At 39.4% G+C, this 17,730-nt stretch overlaps 1 protein-coding gene across 2 annotated transcripts; it reads right to left on the reverse strand.

The window, feature by feature from the left end:
* Positions 1–2,061: 2,061 nt before the first annotated feature.
* Positions 2,062–15,390, reverse strand: cers2a (ceramide synthase 2a). 2 transcript variants are annotated; one of them, XM_023409865.2, is made up of 11 exons: positions 14,994–15,390; positions 10,829–11,001; positions 10,600–10,717; positions 10,244–10,362; positions 8,250–8,307; positions 7,799–7,849; positions 7,485–7,577; positions 5,554–5,682; positions 5,241–5,347; positions 4,042–4,195; positions 2,062–3,942 (listed from the first exon to the last, which is right to left on the reverse strand). In XM_023409865.2, exons 2-11 carry the CDS (start codon positions 10,999–11,001, stop codon positions 3,796–3,798), a joined length of 1,149 nt encoding a protein of 382 aa, XP_023265633.1. In that variant the 5' UTR covers positions 14,994–15,390; the 3' UTR covers positions 2,062–3,795. The 2 variants fall into 2 exon arrangements, with proteins under 2 accessions (XP_023265633.1, XP_023265634.1); XM_023409866.2 differs by lacking the exon at positions 14,994–15,390 and adding an exon at positions 11,147–11,258.
* Between the last annotated feature and the right edge of the window lie 2,340 nt (positions 15,391–17,730).

Here is a 17,730-nt window from a genome sequence, read left to right on the forward strand (position 1 = left end):
ACACACACACACACACACACACACACACACACACACACACACACACACACACACACACCCTTGCATATACTTGCACCTTGCGACCTCCCCTTGGCATGTAAAGCCTTTATTAATACTTAAGCAGGAATTGAATAACGGTCTACACAGCTCACAAGTGAATCAAACACCCCACAGCTTTTGTTCTCCTGTCAGGAGGAGCTTCATCGCTGTCACCAATTAGACTTCACACCACCAGAACTCAGGCACCTTAGGCGACACTGGGCTTATTCATTACACGAGGCTGAATAGGCAACAGAGGAAGGAAGGGAAAATGTAATGTGAAAGCAAAGGCAAAGATTTAAAGAGGAGGGGTAAGACGGACGGGGGGGGGCATTTGCGTGGAAAGGAAAGCACAGACACTGGAGCAGGAGAAACAGGAGATGCATTAGCAATTAAATTGTGGAGCCAGATGCGAGAGCAGGGTGGAAATTGACCCTGCCGCTTTAAAATGGAGATTGTTACAGTGAAGCTGCCAGTGACGAGAACAGTGTGGAGGCTGAAGGGCAGGGCACAGTGGTAAAGTGATCCCACTCCATATGCAATTAGCCAAGGAGGCCTTTTAGGCTGCAGCCAAAATACTGTGGGGGGGGGAGTGGCAGAGGAAGGAGGAAGAAAGAGGAAGTGGTTTCTTTTTTAGGATGGATGGAAAACAAGCCAACAGTGATCAATGCTCTAAAACTTCCTGGCTGCAGGAACACCAACTTTTTTCTCACCTGAAACCTCAAGATAATTACCAAAAAAAAAAATCACTTGAGATATTTTTGGGAGCAGAGCTCATCCCAAAAGTGTGGCAGCCAGGTGCGTGTCACCACCACACTACACCATCTGATATTGTAATAGCTCCATGGTGCCTCCAGGTCTACTCTGTACCAGCAACTGATGGATGGTGCTCATGCCAGACTACATGTGCTCCATTTACACAGCAGCAGAGCGTCTCCAACACAAGTGTTTTTATGACGTTACCAACATTAAGAGGCGGCTCCTGAATTATGGCTGTATGATTTGGTTGCTTAGTCCAAAGAAATCACTACCCTCTCTGCAAATCACAAAACTACACTTGTCCTCAAATGAATGAATGAATCAAACTCCATGAATAAGATATTTTCATGTAACACGAGGAGTTTTGAGAAAACTTACAATAAAAATAAAGATATTGTCCTTTGGACACCTTACAGACATATTTAGTACTCAGAAGAGACATTTCAATTAAAAGTATTTAATTGGAAGGACAATAATATACTCCTGCATCTCCTTTTCTTTTGTATTATCGATGAAAACCACACGACGTGGCTAAATGAAAACTGAAACACTTTCAGTAAGTGTACTTTGTTCCAAATTTTTGTTAATCCTTTATTATAGTTTTATAGCTGAGGACAGACTGATGCACTGTCTTAACACATCACCAGTGAAGTAATCCAGAAGGGCTGTACACGTTTACGTTACAGTTACATTCAGATTTCCAACTCTTTGTTTAAAATTATTGTGCTATAATCATGTATTCATCAATTTGTCAACAACCAACAGTGATAATCAATTAATTATTTAAGCGATTCTTTAAGCAAAAGTGCAAAACATGCTCAGTTCCATGTGCGGATTTTGCAGCTTTCTGTTTTATGTAATTTGGGGTTTTGGACTGTTAGTTAAGTGTGATGGGCATTTTCCACTGTTCTCTGACAACCTCATTATTCAATAGAAAAAACAACCAGCAAATTAGTTTGAACATGAACATGAAACCAGTCATTAGTTGCAGCCCTCGAGGATCTTTGAGATAGTTTGCATCTCCTTCATTTTTAGGTGAAATTCAAAAGTTAAGTTAGGAAAAACTTAAAAAGCTATTATCAAATATTGGTATATTATTGGACTTTCTTTTTTCCCCACTCCTTGCACGTTGGCAGCAGTTTGGTTTGATCTTCACCTTTCCTTCTGCATATGATTTGATTGTTAACATCTGAAACCTTTTATATCTAAATCAAGTTGTCATTTCAGATTAAAATTAAAAGAACCAGAAAAGCATGCACAGAATAGTTATCCACAGTTATCTTTATCATCATCATCATCATCATCATTATTATTATGATTTTACATCTCAGCAACACATAATGCAGAATAAAAACACTTTCTGTCAAAGCAAAGCTCTTTAGAGGGCGCTGCAGGTGATTGGTCGTCGTGAGCCGAGGCATACAGCGAAGTTAGAGGCCCAGAGCGTTACAGTGCACAGAGTGCTGAATGTGTTGGGGCACAAAGACGGCAGAAATAAAGACAAAAGGGACAGAAATTGTGTTTTACAATTAACATTTGAAATGATGAAGGCACTTGAAAATGACAAGGTCAAACAAAATGTAAACTATACTTTGGTGTTTCATTTTTACCTCTTTAAGTAAGATTTCATTAAACTGCTTTTTTTTTTTTTTTTTCTTCTTCTTTTTTTTTTTTTTTTAAATACAAAATTAACCAAAAGACTGAGGAAGATCTTGGGTGGATAATAATGAGAATAAATATGAAACAAAATTTAAATCATACTCAAATAAAAAATAAGTCAAGTTTGAATTTGAATCAAACACTTTTACTAAGCTTGTTTATTAGATATTTAGCCAATGCTGATCTATAGGAGAAACCATAAAGTGCATCTTTGGATGGATGGGAAAAACAACACTGAATGGAAATGCTATTGACTCTTCCAGCCCACAAAGAACTCATAAACAGTTACCGATTGGTTTGGGTTACACTTAAACAAACTGCTCCCAAATTTAAACCGTTGACTGGACTGAAAACAAATATAACACAAAGCAAACTAAAATCAAAGAACTAAAAGACAATAAGCATCAACATAAACAAACCTTTAAAATTATCTCTGTGCGTTCTGCTTCCAACAAGGCAAAGCATTTTAAGACAAACTTCAGGCACATTTCGACACATCTGGCAGATGTAATATCTTCTCGCACTGTTTCAAACTGTTAAAAAACATTATTTATTACCAATTATTTTGTTTTTAAACATCACTGAAACAAATATATTCTAGCAACACTGACTCAAAATCATTGGCAACAACTAAAGTGAAAAAAAAAAAAGGCAGATTCAGATTCAGTATTAACTGACACTCTGGACATCGGTAAATAGACTTAAATCAGATTATGGTCCATAGAAAGACATGGCCACATTCACTTTAGTGCTCCTCGCAATGTCACTGACTTCAGTGTGGTTATTTAGAGCAAAAAAAAGAAAAAAAGAAAAATCAGTCAAGTGTAAGGGCAGTAATACTTAGAAGAGTGTTAACTAACTGTGCAGGAGGGGAATGCCCATCCTAACCACAGCATCTCTTAAAACACTTCCAGTGACAAAGTATAAAGCTACACGCAGGCAGATTCGGCAACTTGGTCAACAGCACAAAATCTCGGAAAATAGCAAAATACACTGAAGGTGAGGGAAAAGAGGAGAAGGTGCGTGTAAGGAGAAAACCACTCACCACTGCTTAGGTGTTAAGCAGATCATCGTGGTTCTCCAGTGCAGTCTTCCTCTCTCCATTTAATTTAGTGTAATCCACAGAGAGGTGAAATTATCCACATTAGACTACCGGGGTTTCAGAAAGGAGTGTGTGTGTGCGTGTGCGTGTGCGTGTGCGTGTGTGTGTGTGTGTGTGTTGCCTGCTGCCTCTTTCAACATGCCACGCTCTCGTTCTTTGGCTTTCAGGTGAGGGCCTCATGTGAGGGCCCGTCGTCACTCTTCACATGGCCTCATTTCCACCTCTCACTGTCGAAATCAATGCCTCTTTCTGTGGTTGTTGTTGTGGGGAGTGTGGCCGTTCTGCATGTGGCCGTTTTTCGATTTTTCCCTTCGCTCGTGATCGTCGTCTTCATCTTCTGACTCGGTCTCCTCCTTGTCACTCCGCTCGTCCTCAACAATGTCCTGTCAGGTGAAGCGAAACATAACATTGGTACAGTTGCAAATTTGAGACGACTGTGTTACATGATGGGGAAAATAAAAACTGAAAGTGGTGGTTCATACATTTCCTGGCAGGAATTTGATGACCATTCGCAAGATTAGTGCAGCCCAGAAGATGTGCAGAATCTGCAGCACAAACATCAACCCATTGAAGAAGTAGAAACCGAGGAAGGGGGGGTAGAGGGTCTGGGGGTACACCCATGTCGTATGTGTGATCCTGGATGACAGAACAAAGGCACAACAGAGAGTCCAGTCAGAGCCACCTACAGTCACATTCAAAAGCCCATTGAGAGGGGCCAGGAGTGAAGACAATGTGTCTGTTGTTGTGTTTCCAGCAAAATGTTACAAAACACATTTATGAAATTTCTGCAGAAAAAAAAAAAAAAAAAAAAAAAAAAAAAAAAGAAGTGAATCAGCGCATCCTTCAGTGCATGCCTATATGCTAATATATTCAAGAGGACTTGAACATATTGCATAATTAAACTGAGCACCAGTAGCTCTGATATACATCATGTATTTCATTGCTGCTTCCCACCTAAGACTGCAATTATGTTTTTTTTAATGAATGAAAAAGTCTGTTTTGAACATGTACCCAGCTGCATCTACCCTAAGAACCAGGGACATTATAGTCTGAACAACCCCACAACCTTGTTTGTATTGTTTTTAATTTTGAATGCTTTCTGGTGGGTCAAAAGCCTGTTACAATGTCAATGGCAGGAACAGCAACATTAAAGGATAATGCTCAAATTATTATTTTTCTGTTGTCAACAAATCATGAAAAGATGAGTTTTACTTCTTAAAACAGCTGCAGTTTTAAGCAAACGTCACTCCAACATTAATAAACTGTGCATTTATGGGGGATTGTTTTCAGCTGCGGATTAATACAAATTTGAGTCAATAGTGAGGAGGTGTGTGGGGGATTGAGTCAAAATGACCAAAGTGTCCAAGTTCATTGCAATGAAGCAATTAACAATTAAGCACAGAGGAATACACTGTATCAAAATCTCAAACTTTGCCGACAAAAAATAGAAAATGTTGTGAAAAATCTGATTGTCAGCCTTTATTTTGAAACGCCACACATGTCCACACATATACCTTTGTGACGCATAGCTGCTAATAAATCCTACTCTCCATTTACCAAATAAGAGCAAAGAAGGGCCAAAAAAAATATCATTGTTGCACTCATTTCTCAAATGTTCTCATCAGACAGTAATATCAGTGACTCATTACAGTAACAGTAAATCTGACACAACATCATTTACCAGAAGGGGAGGATGATGAGGCGGGTGATGATGAAAACGGCAGCAAACACAGTGAAGATGAAGTTGCAGGTTTTCCTCCAACCTGCATAGTTGAACATTTTGGCTGACTGGAATGAAAAGAGAGATCAGTGTCACCTTTTCTATTATTCCCCTCTAGAGGGCAGACAGTGAACTGTATGGGAAGGACAGTGCTCTGATCTTTACACTTATCATGAAGCTAATAAACAATGAAGAGGTTATGAGGTAAATGAATCAAACATTAACTTAATCCCCTAAATTATTCTTTTTCTGCCATGTTAGGATATTGTCATACCTCCATTAGATAGTCAGAGGCATCGTGTACCAACATGATCAAAGTCCCTGCCCGGATGTAGTTGACCAGCCAGGAGAAACTTATAAGGAGGATGGTGGCTACATGGTGAACTATCTGCTCTTTGAAATCCTGCAGAAGAAACAAAAAGCAGAGACAGAAAGGGATGGTGTAAAAACAAAGTCCAACAGTGTTTGGTCACCGACTGATCAAGCAGTAAAGATTGGTCACTAATCGACAGTGTGTGTCTGATTAATGCTGGTTTTACAAATGATTAACTCTCCGCACATAACAGATGGGCAGCCGTGGTAAACAACAAGTTTAGTGAGTTTAGTTGTGGGTAGATAAAAGTAGATTGCTAATACTTTTATCTACCCACAACTAAACCCACAGCATCTCTATCAACTGTCTCATTTGCTCTATGTGTTACCTATTGAACATATCTTCTCCTTTTATTTTCTATATATTTTACTAATCACTCTCATTCTGCACTGTATTTTTATTCTATTGTTTGTTTGTCCTTTTTATTTCACACCTGTCATGCAATGTGTCTAACTTAATCATCATCTTGTTTACACCTTCCATTTCATGTCCACTAGTCATTAATTCACAATGAACAATGACCATAACATGGTACTTTAACCTCTTAAATATAATCCACTCAGTGGCATTCTTTGAATACACATACACATCTTTAGATGGCACGCTAATGTGTAGTGTCCTCTAAATAACTCAAAGTGACACTGACTGCATAGCTATAATAATATGTAATGGTGTGCCTTGTGACAAAACACATGAGAACCATTGAGCCGGACAACCTAGCATGCTAAAGAGTCCTCTTCTTCACCAACCTGAGCTCGTAGGTGAGTCAGTGGCACTCTGACGTCCTGACGCATCTGCTGCTGCTACAGTAACAGGTGACTCCTCCTCCACCTCCTCTAGCCTTACTTGTGCCTCAATGTCTCCTTCATTCTTTTTGTTTTTGAAAAATCTTCTTATATCCGTAGCGTTCGCTCGTTAGCTACCACCAGATGCCTCTCTCTGTCACAAAAGTCACTGGTGTGAAGTAGATCTGCTTCTTCAATAACACACAGAGGACCCAAAATGTACTTGTGTTTTTGATCACAACATCATTTATTTAATGCATGATTGAAATTACTAATGATTAGACTTGAGGCAATTTTTTATTATTCTTATATTTGTTTAAAAAATTAATGAGTTGCAGGGCTATTCAGAAAACATCCAGAACTGAAGCCACAGATGACCAGGCCTAATGACGCCTATGATTAAACGGCTTTACAGCTATAAAAAGAAACTAAATCCATATACAGAGGCAAAAAAGGAACTTAACAAAACGTTGCAAAACAAATCCTTCAATAAGAGGCTGATTTCAACATGATGGCTCTCCGGAAAAGCCCAGAAATCTATTGTTTTAGTTTAAAAGATTAGCACTGGGACGGAGGCTTTGCCATTTGCCGACAGGCTTGACGGTCTGCCACCTTTCACAACAACATTTAGACCTGTGGGCAAAATGGTCAGTCTGTCTGTCCACAGTGCGACTTTCCACAGAGCTCTGGTCACACATTAACTGGAGAAGTAACATCCCTGACCTCAAGAGACACAATTCAGTTTGTTGCTCATTCACTGTGACATTTCCAAATTGACAAAGTGGAAGGGATGAGTGGAAATGAACATTATCTTTAATGCTATTCTGAATTCTGACAGCTCCACTCAATACAATGCATAAAGTCAGGACTTCTTAATGGAGAAATCAATATCCAAACCTCAGAATACACTACCAACGCAACAGATCATTCTCATTATTTTATGCACTCACTGAGTAATCGCTATTGATGGAGGCTGCTGATGGTTTTACCATGGTTTTACAGTGCAGAGAGCTAACAAAGTTTAGGAAGCAACGCTGTATCACCTACCTTACGTTTGACATCCGATGCTACGCTAAAAAGCAGTGAGAGATAGAAGCCTAGTTCGATCATGTAGTACCAGTATTGAGAAGGCAACAGCGGCTGGGGAAAAGAGAAAGAAAGATCTGTTGGAACAGCATGTTGCCAATAAAAAATGTTTACCCATTAGTCAGTTCAGTAATTTGGTAAACAAATGAAAACAGAAGAGAAGCCAATTTCTGCACATTTTGTGATCTACACGTGTGTAAATTTAAACAAAATTGAAAATATTCAAATATAGGATTAGCTGAAAGAGACGTTTGAGGTTACAGCACTTGACATACCATTTTCGGGAAGCCATCCCACATCTGTTTCATATCATATAACCATGGTTTCTGAGGGGAGAGAGATATTCAATATTAATTGTCCAACACAACATCACAAGCACTCTGTACAAACACCAAGCAAGAATACAGATGAAAACAATATTTGTGTGTGACATACAACAGTGTGTCCACAATGGCTACAATGTTTAAATCCAAATTAATCAATTTCTGTACTTTAGTTAAGCATGTACCATTTACCTAAATGATTAATTCTATTTTGCTGATGAAGACACAAAAGAAAAATAAATAAATAAATGAATTAAAGACTGTTTTTCTTTAATTCAAGGGGACAATATGGCCAGTCAATCAAAAAAGATGTTTCTAATTATGACAAAAGTGGATTTCATGGTTATATGTTGTGAAATTACACATAAACTGATTGCCAGGCAGATTCTGACACAGTACTCACATCAACAAGAACTGCCAGGCCAGCAAAGAAAGCAAGAAGGTAAAAGGTAAATCTCCAACTGTAAAAGAATGCACAGCAATCTCAGAAATCCCATAATATACTTTCACACAGCACAAATAAAACTGTCCCATAAAACAACAACATGGCACCAAAGTCATCTTGGGGTTTAAGAAACCCAAATGTGGTTAGATTTAAGCGAACACAACAGTTAGAGTAGAACCTGAGTCTAAAGGTTCTGACAAAGACATAATTCCCCTTATCACTTCAATAATGATTCCTATCACTGATACATATCACTGGAATTTAAACCCTGAATCACACTGTTTGACACCAGTTTGAGGCATTTCTCTTCTTGAACGTACAGTGTGTACCCTCCTCTTACTGTGGATTGTTTTGCAACAGCTTTTGAGAAATATTTGCATCTCTTTTGTAGGTGTAACATGGTTGAACACCAAAACACTGATGATGAAATAATCCATTAGTGGACCATGGAGTGGCAGCATATTGAAATAATTTTTGACTTTATGTAGTAGCAGTGTAGCATTACAGCAGCACATTCAATGCACCGCTGACAGAGTATTACCAAAAGTGCAACAGGCATGTTTGTAGGCAGGGTAAGGTTTTCTAGTCTGAAAGATCTCGGGTGTATTCCAGAAAGCGGGTCTAGTGAAACCTCTTTGTTAACGCAGAGTTTCCTGTTCCAGAAAGAGAGATCACTTTACCTGGGAGTCAGTTACTGTGGTAACTTAATCCGTGAAGCCACCCTGCTTTCTGGCAGGTTTTATTCAACAAAGCCTGAATGAGCTGTGACACACAGATGCATTACCTCATTCATACAGTCGATATCAAAGCGCATTCATTTGCAGAAGTTTACGTTGGGAAGAAGATCCAAATACCAGTTGGACGTTAGTTTGATCCCCTGGGCCTATCTTTACCAATGTCATCAATGTAAGGACCTAGACTGCGACATTCAAACACTGAACATTGTAGAGTCATCCTCAGCTCAGAATAAAATCTATACACTGTGAGTCTGTGAGCATTAAATCAACTGTCAGGTTGTCAGTCAATGCCCCTGCACTGAAACATTTATTGTACATTACTGCAGTAATCACTGTAGCTAATAATAAACAAATTTTTTGTGACACTTCTATGAAGAATCATTTCTCATGTTGTGATTGGTCAAACTATTGGAAAACTTCTATCATACTTATCGTATCATATTGGAGATTATTGGAATATTTTTAAGTGAAGATGATAGTAGTTCAGCTGAAAAGATGATTTGAAGATTTTAACTGGACAAAATGTAGCTTAAAAGTGAGTTTTTGGATGAGGCTGTGAGCAGTTTTAATTTGTTTTAACAGTATTTCTGTTACTGCTTAAATGAACTACATGTTGAAATATAAAATACAACATAATATATGCTGTTGAGCAATATTTTTTATGTAAAATCGACATTTAAAATTTACATTCAGTTTTAACTTAGACGCTTTTTCAACAAATCAAACCATCTAATCATGTCACTTGACCGGACTAAAGGTTATATCATAGGTTTCTAAATAAACTTATCTTGTCTTATCTGTTTGATTTCATTTTCTGCTGCCAACAACACATACTTTGTCCCCATCAGGTTGCAGCTAAATAAATATATCGAACTAGAATTCTCGCTTCATGGTTGTATCCCTGAGCTATCATGTTCATGAGATGGGAATGATTGATGGACAGACAACCCAAAAACATAATGCCTCCAGCCCTGGCTGTTGCCGGCTCAGAAAGTTTTATGTGACAAATAATAGGATTCCCGCACTTCCAACCTGATTCTGGTCAGCTGCCCTGGAACCAAAATCTCTTTGTTTCCCATGTCAGGATTAGTCGACTCAGAGTTTGTTAAACCCGCTTTCTGGAAAAGGCCCCTGGTCTTTAAACCACTGTAGTGGTATGAAGGACTGAAAATGGTTTGGGGTGAATCTGAAAGTGTATTGAAGATGTTTAGCTACCTTGCTTCCCGAAACTTCTTAAGCTTGCTGGGCCGGTCCTGGTTTCTCCGCCGCCTGAACCATCTCTGGACCTGTCGCACTGAGCAGCCAGTCTGTTTACTTAAACTCTCTATGGAACTCTAGTAACAAAAGCAGGACAAGGAAAGAGGGTCAGTGCTGTCTTCAATGTCTGCAGTCATAAAATGATGGTAGTTGACTTTACTCAAAAGACTTGGCTGTGAAGATATGTAATATTTCTATTGTCCTGTCATTCTTGTCCATTTACACCTTAAACACCAAAATCTCTGACTTCTATAATTAGAACACACATTAAGTAGGAAGCAGTGTTAGTTTTCTGAGGTAAGCAGGGTGATTACCTGTGTGGGATGCTTTGATGTGCTGCAGAAATAGGATTCCAGGGTGGGATTTGGTGAAGCACGAACACGTTGTTTGTCGCTCACTCCCAGCAGAGAGGCCAGAGGAATTGCTACTGTCCTGGAAGGAGGAAAATACACCAGATGAGAAACACTGCTTGCACAGCTCACATTTGTCAGAAAGACGCATGCAAAACAGATGGGTATAACAGGCAAATGACAGATGACTCACCTCTCAAATATCTGTCTGATGACCAGGAAGCAGATTGCGATAGGGACAGTAGCCCAGAGGTCTCGTGTTTTAGGGTAGACTTTGCCATCGTGATCCGTCAGGTCAGCCCAGCCGTGGCCTTCAGGAAACCAAATCCAGTCCGCCCATATCAGCTCGCTCAGACGAGACAACATCTTAAAGACAACACAAAGGGACAAAAGGATTTTTTCTGGGGGTTTTTTTACCTTGTGGAAGGAAATTAAGATAGGTATTAAAAAGATGGTTTTGTCTCCTCTGTGATCTCCATTCATTTTCCATTATATAAATATAGAAACTCACTCAGCACTGCCAATATCCTGAGAGGAAGGAGAAGAAACAGAGCAGGCTGAGGAGTGAGTATTGATTGGAGGCGATTAATCTCACTGGGCATCAGGCAACAGGCACCGTATCTTGGCACTTCCTGTTCCAGATGAAGGGAGGATTTTGTTATGGTGCACACAGTGCAATCAGAAATCCTATGGGAATTCATCTAGGGAAGTAAACCGGACTTCAGTTTGGCAATGATTTCCATTTCTAGAAAAAACATTAACTATTGTCTGCAGCTGGACGACACATTTACTGACACTTCAAAAGTGTGTCACATTTCCAACAGTTGCCACGTTGGACATCTCCATACACATCTAACAAAAGGGCCTGATGTTGACATTGACAAAACTTTAGAGAAAAAAATGTTTGAATACTCAATAATGCCTTGTAATAATTAGGTGTTTTACATTAATAATTTATCATTCATGTGTAACGCACTGTATGTTTGAATTAGGCAAAGGATGTTGCACAAGGAATGCAACATGTCCTGAGAATCTCTTGAGCAAGATCACTCATGATATTCCCCCCATTAACTGAGTGTTAATCATTTCCACTATAACCTCTATAAAACAGGAATAAGCAGCTACTCGGGCAAACCTATAAAGATATTCTGCAGTCAAACTGGGACGACACCAGTGTTGTTGTAATTAGTGGCAGCTCGTCAGCAGAACACTGAGCTACCTGTGGACTTCAGTACAATACAATGTAAGATTAGCAGATTTTGAATCGGATCTTCATATTATACTGCTGTACCTTTGTTTCTGCCGCCAAAGCTTTGTGTCAAAGTGTGAGCGGAGTGGAAACTTTAGCTTGTCACACACTTCCTGACAGAGCCCATAACAAGGACTGTGTGGACTTTAACCCATTATAAGCTTACTAAGAATGCTCAGTGACTTGTGCAGCGGGAGTTTTTCTTCAACGAAGTATCTTTTGCAGTTCAAAGATAAACTGCCTTAGCTTGAAACAACAGCTGTGAAATATCAACCATCCGGTCTGTTAAAGTTAATCAGTGTGCGGGTTCCAATGAACCCGCTGCCTCCTCTTTGGCACCTCTCATGTCAGAAATATCAGTATATCTCATTTTCACTCCCTAAAACTGCCACTGAAATAAACACATGTACTTACTCTCAAAGTGTCCACCATTATGGTTTGCCAACTGCAGGTCATGTTAACTCTTTTAAACACTTCAAACAGAGAACGGGCTCTCTGTGGACTTATGGGATTTGAATGAACAGAGAAGATTTTACTGTACAACAGGGGGAACTGGAAGCCACCCTGCAGGGGGTCGCAGAAGATCTCAGGTGTGCATTCTGCTTCTAAAGTACACATTTTTGTCTGTAGCTTTTCTAAACTTAACAGCTAACTTTCATTGCACAGAACAGCAACTGAAGCCAAATACCCAAACAGGTAACATTAAAATACTAAAATACAAGAACTAAAATGTGTACCCCTGTGTTCCTTGGTGTTTATGTAAGACGTGACAGCAGCACCAGCCTTTCTGTAGCAGAAAGAATTCAACAGTATGATGTCTGCTCCTGCCGGTGTGTGATTTCCTCAAGGGTTAACTGACTGGAGGACATCAATAGTTGGAAGAAGAACAGGTCTGGCTCCAGTAGTTTTGGCAGGTGTAACTGCTAGAAGGTAAAGTAAACTTGCATTTCATTTTGTTGGCCAACCCATGTTGACAGATCACCCAGTATAAAGTGTAATAAACATGTGAGAGCAGTAAACTGGTGGATACAGCTCAGCTCAGGTATTTTATCAGTTCCTAATGAAACACATTTTGGATTAAAAGGAAAAAACGTCACATTCTTAACTCAAATTATGCTACTCTACTTGGAAATGAATCACAGGCATCTGCTAACTGTGTTTTCACATTTATCACTGAAGATGCTCTGTGTGTTAATTGGTTTATTGTATCATCCTCTATCTGTTCTTAAGATGGCATCTACTCTGGTATTACCACATCATCTAATCCAGCTTCATTACTCACCACTCAGTTAGTGCTAACACATTTCCAATTTCAGCTTTTGGAACAACCATAACGCAATGTGCTACTCTGGCACCAATGGTTTAGTGTTTCGTAACAGGTGTGGCGTTCTTGGATGGATCCCAAAAACAAAGTCCAACTGCACTTTAAATTTGAATTCACATTTCACTCTACGAAGCTCAGCTTCATTAAGCACTGTACTAAAATAACTAACTATCCCCACTGCTGTCTGACATGACTTGTCTCGTATGGGTCACACTAAAAGAAAAAAAAGAAAAAAGATCCTACACATCCCATAATGCCCACCTGCCTCCTAAATGGCCTCTTCTTATAAAGTCCACGGCCTGTTATATGGCACCGCGAGTAGTCTTTGACCACCACCAATGGCTGCCATTTTGGTTGTTCTTGTGCACCTGTATGAGCATGTTAGTAGTTTCACACTATCCCACTGGTCTGTAAGCAGTGGCAAAAGGCTGGGAAGACAAAGACTGCAAGCTAGTAAACAATGCAGGTTTCAAAATCTTCAAAGTGTTCCCTGAGGGAGGAAATGAATTCAACATGTTTTTAGGCCTGAGGGATAATGCAACGTAAACAAACATTACCTTTGTTTGTTGAGTTTTTGCCTCCTGGTACACCTTTAAAAATTGAAATTCTAAACCACAGGATATGATAACCCTTCAGACTTTGGAAACCAGTCTCCAAAGCCACAGGAGACTTTATACATTGGTTTTCGCTGGCTAAGCAGTACTCTTAAAGACAAAAACTTTGTGTAGAAATCAATGGAACGTCCATTCATAGGGATCTTCTGTGTGTGTTTTTTCTTAATTAAAACCTTGAAGGATGGAGGCTGTCCTATGCTGTGTAGACTGTAAAGCCCTTGGAAACAAATTGTTATGTTGAGGTATGTAAATAAGATTCATATGACTTGTCTACAGGGGACAAACGAATAACTCATATCTTACATCTAAAATCCTAAAAGAGAGTCAAAGTTTCTCAGTCTGTAAAGAAGCTGCAGCAGATTGCTTAACTTCAACTTTACAGTTGCTGTCTTCATTTTAAGTTAAGCAGTTTGTGTCTGATACAGCTGTCTACGCTGTTTGCGTAAACCCGTGCAGGGAGTGGCTGAGTGCGCACGCATGGCGCAAGCGGGGAGTCTCCCGGACATAGCGGAACAGACAGTCTGACTCACCGAGATGGGGCTTTGAATAAGTTTCCCCAACACCAAACTAACTTTCATTGAACGCTTATTACACTAGGCCACGTGTACTTCTTAGTTTGACTCACGCATATAACAAGAGAAAGCAGGGGTAACTTTGAGTGGCGACATCTCTTGCTTACGTTAGAAAACTTTTTTACGCATACATAAATTACACCATAAGCGATCTAAATGGCCGTTTATCTTTTAGAACCAACTTCTGCACTTCCTCAGGAGGGCCCTGGTGCTTTATTGGTTAGGCCTGAATGGTTTCGCGACCTTCTCTTATCGCGGTGTTCCTAAGCAAACATCCCCGACATCAGGACAAGCAAAGGCCTGTTAGCTCGCTAAACTTTGATGTGCGAGTCCCTTTAACGTCTCCCAACGGCTGAATCCGAGAGGGCTTCAATTAGACGGGTGTCAGTGAAGTTTGGTCGGTACCCCCCCCGGTTAAAACTTCACATAAATCTTTTTGAGGGGACAACTCTCCCGTTCCTATCTAAAAATAGCAGTCTAAGGTGTGTGCCTGACGAGCAGTCCATGATTTGAGGCGGTAAAAGAGCCCGCACAGAAGGTTTTAAACTGTTAACAGACGCGAATGCATAGTCCACGAAGTAACGGTGCAGTCAACTTACCTCTCTTCACTGTACGCAGGCGGGCAATGTGCTTTCGAAATGTATGGCTGCTGCTCTTCCTCTGTTCCTGTTGTAGCCGTGGAGATTTCAAGTAGTTCTCGCCATCGAAAACAACAACTTGTTGAACGTTTAATGAGTTGCAATCCGCCTTTTTCTTTTCTCTAACCCTCAGGTTCGCCACATTCTCGGGGAAAAAAACAACTGTGTCGCACTTTCTTCTCAAAGTCCTCCCTTGCGGTCGTGATTTCAGACTGGTCCAAACAATGGGAAAAATAATGTTTTGTTTATCACGTATCCGTCTGATAAAGGTAGTATGAATGGGGCTCGGCTTGTTACCGTTCAGCCAGGCATTTCAAGTGGTCGGATGTAGTAGATATTATGGTAGTATGTTAAAAGAGGACCGGGGGCGGGGGCAGGCTATTTAAAGTGACGTGAGCCTCCACTGTGTATGAGGGGTGGTTAGTGCCCACGAGGACGGCTGAGAGGGGAAGGCACGTCCAGCTGATAAATGGGACAGAGGTGAAAGTTTAACTTTTTCCTTTTAAATTGATCTGCAAAAATGTCTAAAATTCATTTTTGGCTTTGTCTTTATGAGGTATTAATGACATTATTTTTAGCATAAGGCTACAACATAACACGTGGAAAGAGTGAAGGGGTCTGAATACTTTCTGAATGCACAGTATGCAGCTCTCTCTTTATATGCTCTTTTTTTTGATAAAGATAATATGTGTAACAACACACCATTATAAATGAAGCATTGTGGTGTGGAGCTGCCTTGGCTTACAAATCATATTTTCCACTCAAAAAGCACATCACACAACTTCATGATTTTATATTATTTTCAGTGAAAATGAAATTGAAAAAGAATTCCACTAAAGTTGTGACTCATATTGCATTAGAAATATCTATCAAAATAATCACAATATCATTATTATTATGATTTTTGCATATCGTTCAAACCTACTATAGATAATTTGACACATATATAAATTGATAAAATGCTATTTGATTTTCATTAAAAAACTTATGGTGTGATGAATTCAGGAGAAACTGGGGGTTTAAGTTTAATTAATTTTGCATTCCTGCATATCACATTCAAAATAAATTATTGTACTTAATAATATATATTGTTATATAATATTATAATATTTGTAATTCTGTTCCCTCCTTCTGTTACCCTATGTCTTTTCTAAAGTAGCCGGAAATTCCTCTTAATCTGTAATCATTACATATCAAATTTAAAATTATTCATAGTCAAATGTTATTCTTATGGCCCCTTGTCTTCAAACATATTTTTTCTTCACACTTTTATTTCATGTGGAACATTAAGAAGTCTTTACAAAAACGACTCTTTCTTCTTAGCGAACTGGTTTCAGAATAATGTTCTGTTGGTTGGTCAGCTGCTTCAACCAAACGGTCAGCTAAATAACTATTCTGAATTTCTTGCAGCTTGTGCCACTCCAGTAACTCCCAACGAGTTCTCCCTTACCATTCCTTCTGGAGCTGTAATGTTGTTGAGGGAAATAATTCATCCTGTTGTTCCTTCTCCTGATCCTTGTGAAACTGCTGTGGACTAAATCTGTTTTTCATTTTGTAGTCACAAGACAAACAAAAAAATTAGAGCTTGTTTTTAATATTGTTACAGTGTCAGTTCTATTTAAATACATAAAACATATTGACACCTGTTGCTCCCTCTGTGAAACCAACACAGAAACACCAGTGGATTATGCCTTGGTTTTGCATCTATACAGTGAATGTGTTGTTCTCAACTTCATCCAAATCCTTTCAGGTCGTGTTTTGTTTTGTTTTTTTAAATTAACATAAGCATGTTTGGTTAAGTAGTTCTTCCACAGGTCTTTTCTGAGTTGACCTATATTTGAACAGAGGGTCTGGTAATGCCACAGGCACTCTCATCATGGTTTCCTGTCACCTGTACTTATTTTTGGAAAGCTGACCAGCTCAAATAGTAAATGTTCATGAAAATTTATGCCGTTGTTGTGCAGTTACGCTGCTTTCTGTCTTCTTGTTGCTCACATGGACTTTGATGTGTAGCCATATCAGAAAGAATAATAAAAAGTGACTCAAATATTTTACCTACACGTAGTCCACGATTTCCTCACCCTTTCATGACCATGCATTGGCAGCTCTTTTCTCCTCAAATTGCAGCAGCAGCGTCAACAGTGTAAAAACGTTTCCTCATCCTACCATGTCTATGCGGCATTCATCTCTCCTCATACACACAGGCATGCCAAAGAGGGTCAAGGCATGTTTGGACGCATCAGACCAAACCCAAAACCCTGTCACAGACAGATTCAGTGCACACGCCAGCTGTTAGACACACCTCAGCCTTTTCCATCTTCCTCATAACTGAGCTGGATATTCATGCACGCAGTCACCAGTGAATCATGGTGGGAGCTTGCTGAAGTGGGATTATCAGCATTTTAACATAATTATGTCCAATTAAAATGGCCATTGTATACAGGCTTGTAATTATACTCCACACAAAAACAAAAAGTATTTCATTTCATCATTTCGTGTAAATTTCAGTTTGTTTGGTTTCACGGGTCCAAATCAACCAGGACTCAAGTTCAGATGTTTTCCACCTTCCTCAGTACCTCTTCTGACCTACAGAGAGCAGCAAACTCCCCTAAGATCAAACACCCAGACTCTGAGACAACCACTGTCTATTCTGTTGTCTGTTTAAACAAATGAAATGTCATTTCTGATTTGCATTTGA

Source organism: Seriola lalandi, unplaced genomic scaffold (genome assembly GCF_002814215.2).
Source record: "Seriola lalandi dorsalis isolate HSWRI2012SDOR001 ecotype SW California unplaced genomic scaffold, Sedor1 jcf7180002054408, whole genome shotgun sequence".
Lineage (NCBI taxonomy): Eukaryota > Metazoa > Chordata > Actinopteri > Carangiformes > Carangidae > Seriola > Seriola lalandi.